We start from the raw sequence: 14,187 nt of genomic DNA, 5'->3' as shown, positions 1-14,187 counted from the left end.
TTTCGTGCAAAGTGCACTTCAACTAATGAGCGCCATTATAGATCGCAATCTGAGGGTGGGTAATTAAGTAGATGGGGTAGCTTGGCATAGGTTAGGTTAGTTAGATGGGTAGGTACTGCAGGTTAGTTGGTTAGTATTAACAGATGGATGTTTAGGTAGATGGGTATATAAGAAGGTAGACGAATCGGGTCAACAGGTATGTATTCATTTTATGTGTCAACACTCCAAGAACAATTTGAGGTTTCTGTCTTTTTTTTTTTTTTTTTTTGCATGTCTAGGTGCATAAAAGAAGCGCTTACAAAGGGGGGCTTCTTTTTTTTGTGCTTCAGCATTACAGCTGTTGGCTTGAAAGAACACTCATGTGCGTGTGCGTGTGTGTGTGTGTGCGCGCGTGTGTGTCAGCTGTTTATCGGCACCCTCTCAATGACCGAGTGCATCAAGAGGACAGTGGGTCCGTACACAGCAGGTCGACACCGCGGGTCCACAAAGACCACACATGCAAAGACTTCAGTACTTGGCAAGTATTGGACTACGAATGTGTGTGCATATTGTGTATCGTGTGTATTATTACCATGGTCGATCCCGAGAATGGGAGATGCTGCAGTCAATATAGTTAAGTGTGCAGGTGGAGGATTTCCAATTAGCAAGTAGAGATGTTATTGACATGCTAACAAGTGTAAATGATGTGTTGTGAGTCATACAAATGGACACCCACGCGCACTTAGCGTTAAGCTAGCAGCCACCCGGCGAGATGACTCAAGACCAACAATGCTGTCTTGTCTTGTGAAGCAACGTCTTTTGTGCGAGGCCCCACAATGTTGTGCATTCGCCCTCACGTTCATCGAATCGTCTGTTCAGCTTTTCTGCTCCGGGCACTTATTGCATCGATGGGTCACTCACTCATCCGTTTGTTGACTTACTAATGCTTTCACCCAATCATGCATCCAGCCATCCTTTGCCCATCCATCATCCATCCATCTTTCTATTCTTCCACCCATCCATCTATGCCTCCATCCATCCATCCATCTCTCCATCCTTTCCCCATCCCTCCATCATTCAATCCATCCATCCCTCCATCCATCCATTATTGAATCATTTATCCATCCATCAGTACATCTGTCTATGCATTCATCCATCCATCAATTATCCATTCATTCATCTGTCCATCCGTCCATCTATAATCTATTTCTATGCATCATGTTCCCAGCCATCCACCATTCAATCCATCCATCATTAAATCAATCATCCATCCATCATCTGTCTATTCATCCATCAAAAATCTATCCATCATTTCCCCATTCATCATCATCCATCCATCTTTCTATTCTTCCATCCATCCATCCATCATTGGCTCAATCATCCACCCATCATCCACCCATCCATCCATCTATCCATTCATCCATCCATTCATTCATATGTACATTCGTCCATCTATAATCTATCAATTTCCCCATCCATCATCCATCCATCTTTCCATTCTTCCACCCATCCATCTATGCCTCCGTCCATCCATCCATCCCTCCATCCTTTCCCCATCCCTCCATCATTCAATCCATCCATCCCTCCATCCATCCATTATTGAATCATTTATCCATCCATCCATACATCTGTCTATGCATTCATCCATTCATTCATCTGTCCATCCGTCCATCTATAATCTATTTCTATGCATCATGTTCCCAGCCATCCACCATTCAATCCATCCATCCATCATTGGCTCAATCATCCACCCATCATCCATCCATCTTCCCATTTTACCACCCATCCATATATCCATCCATCCACCCATCCTTTCCCCAACTGTACATCCCTCCATCATTCAATCCATCCATTCATCCTCCACCCATCATTGAATTAATCATCCATCCATCCATCCTTCATTGAATTAATCATCCATCCATCCATCAATTATCCATCCATTCATTCATCTGTACATCCATCCATCATCCATCCATCCATTCATCCTCCACCCATCATTGAATTAATCATCCATCCATCCATCAATTATCCATCCATTCATTCATCTGTCCATTCATCCATCAATCCAGCCATCATTTCCCCATCCATCCATCATCGATCCATCTTTCCATTTTACCACCCATCATCCATCCATCTATCCATCCTTTCCCCAACTGTACATCCCTCCATCATTCAACCTCCACCCATCATTGAATTCATCATCCATCCATCCTCCCCATTCACCAATTCACCAACGTACCCATGCCTTCACCCACTCATCCATCTCTTCCAGCTTCACACCTCCCCACCCTAACCCATTCATTTTCAAATGAAGCTCCCCTGAGCGAGATCAAAACTGTGCCTTCTTCAGTGTCATGCTAATGTGACATTACATAAGGCAAAAAAAAAAAAAGTGTGCTCCATCCCTTACATGGACACGGCGAGCGAGAGCGCCATGAAAGCCTATAGGATCAGACGCCGGCGAAAGAGAAGATGTTGATGTTGCCGGTACAAAGCTCGGCAACCTCGTTTCATGTCATTTCCATTGAGGGCGCAGCGCACTCGATAAAGTGGTTGGCCTCATTCACGCAGCAAAGAGGACGAATGGAGAAGGATGGATGGATGAATTTTTGAGCCCAAATGCATTTTTGGTTCATTACCTCATCATGTGAAAAAAACGAATCGCAGATCTAGGAAGTGTTTATTGAGCCCTTTAAAATGATATATTAGTCGATATGGTTTGTTGCTTATTGACTTTTGACCTCACGACAGCACCTGATTTTCATCCTGCCTACAATGGCTGAAGCTGGCTGGCGGTTTCCTGACGGCGGAGTTCTGCAGTAGGATGCGCATCTGCCCTCCACAGATGATTCCCGGCCTGTGCTTTGTCGTCCTGACCAGTCTGACCGTCTCGTCCCAGCTGGGTGAGTTCGCTCAACGCGGTTCATTGTTGTTCCCACAAAACAGAAAGAATGCAGCATTATTTGCTTGTGGATATTTTTTTGTCGGCTGTTTGTATGTGACGCTGCGCCACGCGTGTTAAAGTAGTAGTCGTTTAAGTTGATTAACTATTGTAATATCCATGCTAATTTCCGTTAGCCTGTATCATATGACACGCCCCTTTGAGCTTTGTGCTTCTGCCGATGCTAAGCTAACAGCCATGCTTTCCATTAACTTAGAATGGGACTGTCGCCCCTGCCAACATGGCCGCCACATCGGTGCGCTTTTTAAGCCTGCTCAAGTCGACTGTCAAATCTTTATCTATGATCAGAGCAGCGCAGGCCGGACACGTGACCAGTCTGTTTATTGATTTTCAGATTTTGATAGCTACTATACAAAGTGGGGGGTTCGAGTGCACTACACACTATTTTATGTCCACGTGTTCCCTATGCTTGGTGATTGGTCAGGTTTGGAGGAGGTGTTCTTCGGTCCGCGGGATCAGACGGTGAAAGAAGGAGAGGAGGCCTCCTTCCGCTGCGTGTCCGGCGAAAGCTCGTCCCCCGCCGCCATCCTGTGGATCAAAGATGGCAACGTTGTCACCACAGGGAGGCAAAGCCAGGTACTGCATGTCTGACCGCATAACAAGCAGGAAGTTGATTTCTACGAGGAAGCTGTTGAGCCTTTGTGTGTTTCCTTTCGTCCCTTTTCAGGGGGAATACGGTGGCGGGCGTGAGAAGAAGACGTCGGGAACGCTTCATCTGGTCAACGTGAGCGTGGCGGATGGCGGCACGTACGTGTGCCGCACCGTCAACCCTTCGCTCAACATCAGCAGGAAGAGCAGGCCGGCCAAGCTCACCGTGCTCGGTACTCAACACGCTTGCACGATGCCGACTTTCCGGTGCTTTGGATTAGGAAGACAAGACATAGAACAAAAAAAATAAAAAATCAATTCATCAATTAAAACCTTATAAACCTCAAACCTGGCTTAAAAACCAGGATTTGAATCCTTAACCCTGGTTTGTAGGCTTGAAATCATAACCATGTTGAAACCCTGTTTTACAACACTAAACATTGTTTGAAACCTTAACCCTGCTTGAAACCATGATTTGAGTTCCTAACTGAGGTTCGAAACCCCAAACCTGGATTTACACCATACCTTGAAAACCTAAACAATTTTCAAACCCTAATTTGAAACGTTAACCCTTCTTTGAAACCCTCATTTGAGTCTCTAAGGGAGGTTTGAAACCCTAATTTGAACATTAATCCAGGCTTGAAACTCTTATTTGAAACCCTAACCTTTGCTTGACACCCTGACTTGAAACCCTAATCCTGGATTGAAACCCGAATCCTGTCTTGAAAATCTAATTTGAGTCACAAGCTGAATTTTGAAACCTTAATTTGAAACCTTAACCTTGGCTTGACTCTCCATCTTTAAATCATGATATTAAGTCTCTATCTGAGATTTGAAACTTTAACTCTGGGTTGACATTCTACCTTAAAACCCTAACCTTTGCTTGAAACTCTGTTTGATCTCTAACTGAGGTTTGAAACCCTACTTTGAAACACAAACGCTAGAGACCTTCACGTGAAACTGTAACCCGGGTTTGAAACCCTAATTTGAACCGATGACTTGAAATCCCAATCCTGTCTTGAAACCCTACTCCGGAAGCAGGAGGGGACTTCTAATGCTCATTTCCTGGTCTAGCCGCCCCTTCGGTGACCTTGCGCCCCCCCGCCTTAACGGTGTCCTTGGGGGGCCGAGCGTCGCTGCACTGCGAGGCGTCGGGCGAGCCCCCGCCGACCATCAGCTGGCTGAAGAGAGGACGCTCCAAGCAGACGGGGGCTCAGATGACGTCGGGGTGAGTCGATTGCAGTCGTCACCGTGCGGCGGTTTTGAGTCAATTTTTTTCCGATTTGAATGGGATTTTTCTCACAGCGCGAGGAACGCCACGCTCCACATCGAGTCGGCGCGCAGCTACGACGAAGGAACATACGTGTGCGCCGCCGCCAACGAGCTCGGTCGCAGTCAAGGCGCGGTCACGCTCGCCGTCGCGGGTACGAGCTGGTATTCTGTCGAGCAAGTTTTAACCTGCAAAGAAAGAAAAGTTAGAGTTAACAATTATTTAAAAACAATCTATACCTTTTGTTCGAGTTTTAAGCCTGTATTAGGGTTTGAAACAAGAGTTACAGTTTCAAACTAATGTTTAAAGCTATGGTTGGGTTTACTTGAACTTGAATTTAAGAGTTTGCAGCATTTGAGCCTCTCTCATGACTACTTTCAGGCTTGCTGTCCTCGTCTGTCCCCCCGCAACTCCGGCCCACGAGCGTCCCCGCGGGCGAGCCTTTGGTGACTCAGGTGCAGCCGCCCATGCTGCCGCCACCCCCGTACCCCAACTTCCAACTGGAGCTTCCTCAGCAGCCCGAACCCCAAACGGACAATCGTCCCGCCACGCGAGCATCAACGCACCCACCTCACATCCGAGCGACCGAATCTTCTCCGGTCCAGATCGAAAACTCTCTCCAAAGGCCCCCTTCCGTTCGCACCCGCCGTCCCCCTACTCCGGAACCCGCCGAAGTCCATGGGCCCGATGCTTCCGGTGGGCGAAATGGAAGCCGGCAGAATCAAACGTCTAAGGCTGAAGACGAGCAGAGGAATGCGTCGCAGTCGCCTACCACCAGCAATAACCCTCGGTAGGTGGACACGGCAGAGCATCAATGGGATCAAGGTGCCGATAAACCATAATCTCGCCTTGGAACCCTAATTTGAAACCCCATCCCTGGCTTGAAATGGCGTTTTGAAACCCTAACCCAAACACGAGTACCTAACTTAAAAACATAACCCAAGTTTGAAACCTTTTTGTTGATGACTTCAAGGCAGGAGGAGGTTTTGAAGCCGGGGTTATGGTTTCAAACAAAAGTCACGGTGTCAAAATCGAGTTTACAGGCAGGATTAGGCTTTCAAAGTAGGGTTTGAAATCTGGGATTCCAGAATAGGGGAATTTCAAATTACGGTTGAGTTGGGGTTTCAAGCCTATTTAAGGATTTCAAAGTAACGTTTGAGTTTCAAGGTTAAGGATTTAAAAGGGAGAGTTCAAGCCTGCTTCGCTTGTCATTTTTGCGCCATCTGCTGGACGCATTGCAGCATTGCGCCGCTTTCCCAACTGACGCTTGCCTTCTTTGCTTGCCTTTCCAGATCCAGGGTGACTCCGGAGTCGCCTTCTTGGCTGCCCGTCTTGGAGAAACACGACGTGCCCATCGTGGTGGGCGTGGGCGTGTCTCTGGCCTTCATCTTCATCACCGTGGCCTTCTACTCCGTGGTACAGAAGAACGAGCCGGCGCTCACCGGACGTGCAGGTCGGGAACTACAGAAATTTGGATGACTTTATCTTTAAGGTTGGTTAAGGAAAGTAAGTGGATGGGGCGGGTCCAGTTGTGGTACCTTTTGGTCCCGGGAAAAAGGTACAGTGACCAGGTTCGCTCATGAGAGTGTGTCCTTCAGTAAATGAGAAGTGAAGGCCACATTTGAATGCGGGCCAAGTGTGGCCAAAAATATACGCAACAAAGGAAAACTGTATTTAAAGGCATTCAGTGGGTGACTATGAAAAGCAAAAAGGGACAAAGGCTGCATTTGAAGGCATTCCAAGGGTGGGCATGAATCAAAAGAATGGTGTGTCCTCCAATAAATGATTAAAGGAGGCCATATTTGATGGTCTTCAATGTGTGGCCAGGAAGGACAATAGCAGGTTAAAAAAATAACTGACAAAAGTAGGACATATTTAAAGGACTTCAGTGTATGGCTATGAAGGGCAGAGCACTGTAGCCTTTTAAGCCCTAAGATATTTTTCATGCATTTGCTCAAAAATTACATTACCCAAAATAAAAACGGGAAATCTCTGAAACCACAAGGTCTATTTGAATAAATCTTGTGTCATAATAAAGGGAATTGAATGTGTATCATTATATTCTTTCATGATTAGTGCATTGTTTCACACAATTCTTCAAAGTCAGAGAGAGGACCCAATTGGGGGCGCTAGGGCTGAAAGGATTTTAAAGTATCCTTCAGAACTGTCAAAAGAGGCTGTATTTGAAGGATTCCATGGGTGGCCACCAAGTATCGCAGTAGTGTATATAAAATAAAATAAAACAGCCTACAAAAAAAAGATACAAAAGATATTTAAGAAAAGAGCCTACAAAAAAAGATGTTTGAAGGCCCACACTGGGTATCCTACAAGAATGTCAAAAGAAGGCCACTTTTGAAGGCATTCCATGTGTGGGCATGAAGGACAGTAGTGAATCTATCTCCCCCCCCCCCAAAAAGCACAAAAAAGACCGTATTCTCCGTAAGGACTTAAGTGGTGGGCTATGAAGGACATGAGCGCTCTAAAGTATCGCATAAAAAGTTTGCATTTGAAGACCTTTCAAGTGTGACCATGAAGGACAGTAGTGATGTGACCCTTAAAAAAAAAAAAGACGGTTTAAAGGACTTCACTGGGTGGCTATTTCTGCCAGAAATGTCAAAAGAAGGCTGGATTTGAAGGCAATCAAGTGGTAGCCATGATGTACAGTAGTTGTGTATCCTTAAAACAAAAAAACAAAAAACAAATGGATTTTCATGAAGGGCCTCATTCGTGAAAAGTATCCTGCAAAAATGGCACAAAAAAAAAAAGCCACATTTGAGGGTCTTTAAAAGGTGGCCATGAAGGAAAGTGGTATTGCATTCTTAAAAAGAAATAAAGAAAGATGGCTGCATTCAGACTTTCAGTGGGTGACTGTTAGGGGGAGTATTGGTTTAAAGTATCCTTGAAGAATGTCTTAAGAAGGATGCACTTGAAGGCATTCCATGGGTGACGATTAAGAATAGTGTCAGTGTACCCTTAAAAAGTCCATTACAAAAGAAGGCCACATTTTAAGACCTTTGAAGAGCTGCGTTGGTGTGAACACTGCAAGGGACTGCGGTGTGCACGGAAAACCGGAATAACCTGACGAATATGTTGCGTTGCAAGCTGCCGCTTCCCGGCATTCGCATTCAGCGTCTGGTCGTTGGCAGCCAACATGGTTGCTTTGCAGTCTTGCACAATGAAGGTCGTCCTTTTGGTGCTGTGTAGCTGCTCGGTCCTCCCGCCGGCTCACGCCGCCGTAGACGTCGACCCCGAGATCTCCTGCCAAAGTTGCCTACTCGCAGCCAAAGAAATTGAGAAAACGATGCAAGCTGCTCGTCCTCGAAAACGTCGGCAGGCTCTCGACGAACTCATGCATGACAGCAAGGTGTGCGACGCGCTGCCTCCCTGCGAGGGTTTCCGCGGAGACGAGCTGGCCTCCGCCTGCGTGAAACTCTTCGATTCCCACTACGAGGACTTCTATTTGGCTTTGTTGAGTCGCGGACCGCATTTGCTGGACAGCATCCTTTGCTATCAGAAGTCTACGGCGTGTGTGGGTGTGGGAAAAGAAGCAGGAGAGGACGAGGGCGAAGGACAGGAGACTTCTGGGGATACCGAAAGCAAATTGGTGGATGAGCGCACTGATGCTTCCCTCAGGGACAACAAGGAAGAAGTAGTGAACATTGCTCAACATTCCTCGATTGCACCAAAAGATGAGTTTTGAAAAATGAGCAACCTCTGTTGAACCGTTGATTATCATTACATTAATGTTCTATTACTCAGTCGATGAGATGAAGTTTGTGCATTAAAGCATTCTGAAAAAAAAAACATCAAGTGTGTTGCATTTGAAGGCGTTCTAAAGTTGGCCATGAAGGATGGTAGTAGTGTATCCTTAAAAAACAAAAGGAAAACAAGGCCTTATTTGCATGCCTTTGACTGGTGGCTATGAATGGCAGTATTAGTAGGTATCCTGCAAAAATATCAAAAGGAAGTTGTATTTGAAGGCATTCTAATGGTGGCCATGAAGGATAGTAGTGAAGTGTCTTTAAAAGAACAACCACAAAAACACGTATTTGAAGGCTTTTTATGTGTGGCCATGAACAATAGCAACATTAAATACTCCAGAAAAAAGAGAGACAAGACCACATTTGAAGGCGTTCCAATGAGACCATGAAGAATGGTAGTGTATTCTTAAAAAAAACCCCAAAATATTATATTTTAAGGCCCGCGATAGGTGGCTATGGAGGACAGTTGTGGTGTCAAGTATCCTGCAAAAACATTAAAAGAAGGCTGCATTTGAAGGCATTCCTACGATGGCCATGAAGGATAGTAGTGGTGATCCTTTATTTGAAACAAGAAAGAAGGCCCACTTTGAAGGCCTTCAATCGGCGGATATGAAGGGCAGTATTAGCATAAAGTATCCTGTAAATATGGCTAAAGAAGGGCACAGTTGAAGCCCTTCAAAGTGAGGTCATGAAGGACAGTAGTGGCGTGTCCTTGACAAATGACAAAAATGACAAAAGCATGCCATGTATGAGACATTCAAATGGTGGCTATGAAGGACAGTAGTGGTGTAAAGCATCCTGCAAAAATGTCAAAAGAAGGCAGCATTTGAAGGTATTCCTCAGATGGCCATGCAGGATAGTAGTGGTGTATAATTAAAAACAACAACAAAAGAAGGCTCTATGAAGGGCAGTGTTGGCGTAACATATCCTGCACATATGGCAAAAGAAGATTGAAATTGAAGGTCTTCCAAGGTCGGCCATGGAGGACGTTGGAGTGCATTCTTAAAAGAAAGAAACAAAAAAGGTTGTATTCTAAACCCTGGGTTGCAATGAAGGACAGCAGTGGTATAAAATATCCAGCAAAAATGTCAAAGAAGGCTGCATTTGAAGGCATTGTAAAGGTGGTCATGAAGGATGGTAGTGGTGTATCCCTAAAAAACAAAATAAGTCTTCTGTGGATTGCTATAAAGGGAAGAAGTGGCATAATGTAGACTATCTTGTAAAAATGTCAAAGAAGGCTGCATCTGAAGGCATTGTGAAGGTGTCATGAAGGATGGTAGTGGTGTATCCATAAAAACAAATAAAATAAATCTTCTGTGGATTGCTATAAGGGGGAAAAGTGGCATAATGTAGGTTATCATGTAAAAATGTCAAAGAAGACTGCATCTGAAGGCATTGTTAAGGTGGTCATGAAGGATGGTAGTGGTGTATCCCTAAAAAACAAAATAAGTCTTCTGTGGATTGCTATAAAGGGAAGAAGTGGCATAATGTAGACTATCTTGTAAAAATGTCAAAGAAGGCTGCATCTGAAGGCATTGTGAAGGTGTCATGAAGGATGGTAGTGGTGTATCCATAAAAACAAATAAAATAAATCTTCTGTGGATTGCTATAAGGGGGAAAAGTGGCATAATGTAGGTTATCATGTAAAAATGTCAAAGAAGACTGCATCTGAAGGCATTGTTAAGGTGGTCATGAAGGATGGTAGAGGTGTATCCCTAAAAAACAAAATAAGTCTTCTGTGGATTGCTATAAAGGGAAGAAGTGGCGTAATGCAGGCTATCTTGTACAAATGTCAAAGAAGGCTGCATCTGAAGGCATTGTAAAGGTGGTCATGAAGGATAGTAGTGGTGTATCCATAAAAAAACCAAAATAAGTATTCTGTGGATTGCTATAAAGGGAAGAAGTGGCATAATGTAGGCTATCCTGTAAAAAATGTCAAAAGAAGGCTGCATTTGAAGGCTTTGTAAAGCTGACCATGAAGGTAAGTATGTGCGCTTGGAAAAGAGACAGTCCGTAAGGGTTAACATCACTGAAAGGTATGCGAGGAACAGTTAAGCGGTAACCAGAAAAACCTGACGAATCTGTTGTCTTGTCAGCTTGCGATTTCCCTGCATTCGCATTCACAAGTGCTTGCGATCAGCCAGCATGGCCGCTTCGCAGTCTCGCGCCATGACGACGCTCCTTCTCGCGCTGTGCGGCTGCCTTCGGGTCCTCCTGCACGTTCGCGCCGCCGACGCCGTGGCCGCCGACGGCTTCGACCCCGAGACCTACTGCCACAGTTGCCTCCTGGTGGCCAAAGAGTTCCAGCAAGCCCTGCGAGTGCCCTCGGCCCGAAAGCGGCGAATCGCAACCGACGACCTCATCATCGAAAACGACGTGTGCACCAGACTGCAAGGCAGCAAGAGTTTCCCCAAAGAGAAGCTGACGGCCGCCTGCAACAAACTCTTCGACTCCCACTACGACGACTTCTACGCGGAACTCGTGCACGGCAAAAAGAACAGAATGGACGTCCTCCTTTGCTACGAGAAGTCCGACGCGTGTGTGGGGGTGAAGGAAGCGGAAAAGCCGAAGGCAGAACCCGCTAAGGACAAGCCCGTTAGGACCACGCCTGATAAGAACAGGACCGCTAAGGTCAAGCCGGGCAAGGGCAAGGCCGCGAAGGGCAAGAACAAAGTCAAACAGGAAAAAGTTGTGTTGAAAAAAGATGAGTTGTGAAACGAGGAGAAACTTTGTTCAACCGGTGATCATCAGTGCATTAAAATGTGTTGTAACAATTTCATTGATGGGAGTATTTATTCTTGTCCATTGTGGACATGAAGGACAGCAGCAGTGGATCCTTCAAGGTCAAATAAATGTCTTGTAAAGCCGAGACGTGTTGTTCGCAAGTCTGCCGAAGTTTGAACGATTAAAAGGAAAATCGGTAGGTATATAAAATGAAGCTTCACAATCCTAAGAAAGAAAGAAAGACATTGTCTCTGCACTCGGGTGCTGTGGGCGTGTCCACTGAAGGCACTCAAATTACATGCTCAACTGTTAACTGTCAACCAAACAGCTCGCATCTGAAAAACAGGTTAGGGTTTGCGACTTTGTCTAATCTGCTTCAAGCCTTCGGTGGCTGCAATGTATCCCACACTGGGTTGTTGCAGAGTTTCTCAACGTTGTGACCATGAGGCACTCTAAACGCCCCGGTCCACATGCTGGCTGGCAAGCAGAGGTGGCAAATCCAGGTTGATGCAGGTAAACGAGCACCATGGGAGCTAGCTTAGGGAGCTAGCTAGCTAGCACCTGAGGCAAAACCCGACGGTTTTTTACTTTCTGGACCTGGATTTGCAACCTCTACCGACAAAGACTATTAAAAAAAAAAAAACTTGTTGCATTTCTGCCTTTCTCACAGTGACAAATATGCACTCACAGTCGACAACAACGGGGCGCTCTAGAGCCGTTAGACCAGGTGCAGCCTGCCAAGTCGGACTTTCCCTTTCTTTGTTCATTTCGCGGTGTTATTTACTTCTTAAGCAACAGCGCTACTATCCTGCACAGCTACCTTTTTGACTTCCTTCAAATGCACGCTGCTTTTTTTTTTCCATTTTATTCAAGGTCACACCACGACTTTCCTACGTGGTCACATAGAGCAGGCCTTCAAATGTTGCTGTCTTTTGACATTTACTTTTGAAAGGTAACACAGCTACTATTCTATATGGTCACACTTGGAAAACCTTCAAATGCAAGCTTCTTTTCTCATTGCAGGACACGCCGTTATTGTCTTTAATGGAGAACACGCCACTATTCCCGACGTAAAAACATATGAAAGGCCTTCAATTTTAGCCTTCCATTGTCATTTGTTTTTTAAGGCTACACCAGAACCGTCCTACATGGCTAGCCTTCAAATTCAGCCCTATTCTTATTTATGGTAACGAAACACCCTTAAGGTCTGACTTGACCGTCCAAGGAAGACCTTCAAATGCAGTCTTTTTTTTTTTTTTCTATTTTACTGGAGGACACGTATAATATTCCTCCCAGTCACACATGGAAGGTCCTTCAGGTGCAGCCTTCTTTTCCCTCAACTACCACCCTTCTAAAAACAAGGTAGCATTTGAAGGATTGTGAATTCCTTCCAATGCAGCCTCCCCAAAGACTTACTGCACACTTTTCCTGTTCTCTTCGACAGCCCAGAGGAACCTCGGCGTCCCCGCGCGTCACGCGGAGCGGGGGGGCACTGCAGGACGGCCGTACGAGAACCGGTACAGGGAAACATATCGACTCTCAAAGTCCCCGAAACGCATTGCGATAATCTCACATTGCGACCGGCGTGTGCAGGGCCTTCGAAGACGACGAGTGCTTGGCGGTGACGGAACACAACGCCAACACGTCTGACACCCGAGCGAGACCTCCGGGCCCGAGTTTGGTCACGGTGCAGATGGAGCCCACATGCGAGGACCCCCGCTCGGTCACCGTGGAGACCTACCCCGAGCCTGTCGTGGACACAAAGGTAGAACAAAACATGGGTGGAAAAAGTACTTGAGTACCAGTAAGACCACGGAGGTTGTTTTTTTTTACATACCTTGAAGGCAATCGTACCTACGATAGACTTTGCTTCCCGATCTTAGATTGATCACAGTGAGGAGGAGATTGAGGACGAGGAGAAGGGCCACGCTCCTCCCAGTACTCCCCATTCTCCCAGTTTGCAGTTGACGGAAGAGGAGTGGCCCAACATGGCGGCAGACAACCGGAGCCTGTGCCAGGACACCCTGCCTCCCCCGTCCTCCTTACCCTCGCCCTCGCCTTCCCCGCCCGATACCGGCCTGCGGTCCTCACTCACCCTGCGGGGGGCCGAGGCTCTGGCGGCCCCCGTCCACCACAGCCTCAGCGTGTCGCACGGGGGCACCCCGCTGATGATCTCGCACCACGTCTCGGTGGGACACGCCACCGTGGCGGTGGACGTTCGTTTTTACCCAGCGGGGGGCGCCGCCGTGGCGGCGGCGGCGGGCACGAGCGTTGCCACTTCTACGTCGGAGAACAAGAAGGAGGACGACAAGGCCAGACTCCAGCAGAACAAATGAATTCTTAAAAAGCCGGAGGGGAGACATTTTTCCAAGGAGGCCCTCATCCAATCATAAGCGATTATTTAAATTAAAACATTTTTGATCCATTTACGGCTCCACCAACACTAAAAAAATAACCCAATTATGGGTTGAAAGGGGAGCGACCCCACTTGGATCAATTTGACCAGACTTTAATTAACTCATTCACTGCCATTGACGGCTATAGACGTCAAAAATTCATTTGAGCTATTTGTATTCGTTTAACACTTTTTCCACTTTTGTTAACAAGAGTATGAAAACCTAGAATTGTTTTATTGTACATTTAGAACAGATATCACATTTGTGATTAATCGTGAGTTAACTCGTAAAGTCATGCAATTAATTAAGATTTTAATTGCCTGCCGCTCCTAATTTTTTATTGTAATTAATCGCATGACTTCAATAATTAATCATAAATTTTATATCCATTCTAAATGTACAATACATTATTTTCCTAGGTTTTCATACTCTTGTTAACAAAAGTGGAAAAAATGTTAAACTAATAGAAATAGTTCAAATTAATTTTTGACGTCAATAGCCGTCAAT

At 45.8% G+C, this 14,187-nt stretch overlaps 1 protein-coding gene across 3 annotated transcripts; it reads left to right on the top strand.

Annotated features, from left to right (window-relative positions):
* The first annotated feature begins 138 nt into the window (after nucleotides 1-138).
* LOC147173384 (uncharacterized) lies at nucleotides 139-14,110 on the top strand. Of its 3 annotated transcripts, XM_086077120.1 has the most exons (12): nucleotides 139-196; nucleotides 403-517; nucleotides 2,731-2,882; nucleotides 3,366-3,517; nucleotides 3,609-3,762; nucleotides 4,604-4,757; nucleotides 4,835-4,953; nucleotides 5,181-5,589; nucleotides 6,092-6,252; nucleotides 12,729-12,801; nucleotides 12,878-13,049; nucleotides 13,168-14,110. In XM_086077120.1, the coding sequence occupies exons 3-12, from the start codon at nucleotides 2,804-2,806 to the stop codon at nucleotides 13,618-13,620; spliced, it is 1,926 nt and encodes a 641-aa protein (XP_085933246.1). In that variant the 5' UTR covers nucleotides 139-196; nucleotides 403-517; nucleotides 2,731-2,803; the 3' UTR covers nucleotides 13,621-14,110. The 3 variants fall into 3 exon arrangements, with proteins under 3 accessions (XP_085933246.1, XP_085933247.1, XP_085933248.1); XM_086077121.1 differs by lacking the exon at nucleotides 139-196 and having other exon boundaries at nucleotides 341-517; XM_086077122.1 differs by lacking the exons at nucleotides 139-196; nucleotides 403-517; nucleotides 2,731-2,882; nucleotides 3,366-3,517 and having other exon boundaries at nucleotides 3,580-3,762.
* The last annotated feature ends 77 nt before the right edge of the window (nucleotides 14,111-14,187 follow it).

This window comes from Leptonotus elevatus, chromosome 5 (genome assembly GCF_054856555.1).
Source record: "Leptonotus elevatus isolate MCC_2025b chromosome 5, RoL_Lele_1.0, whole genome shotgun sequence".
In the NCBI taxonomy this organism is placed as follows: Eukaryota; Metazoa; Chordata; class Actinopteri; order Syngnathiformes; family Syngnathidae; genus Leptonotus; species Leptonotus elevatus.
Note: the sequence above shows the minus strand (reverse complement) of the source record. Positions and strands in the feature narration are given on the sequence as shown.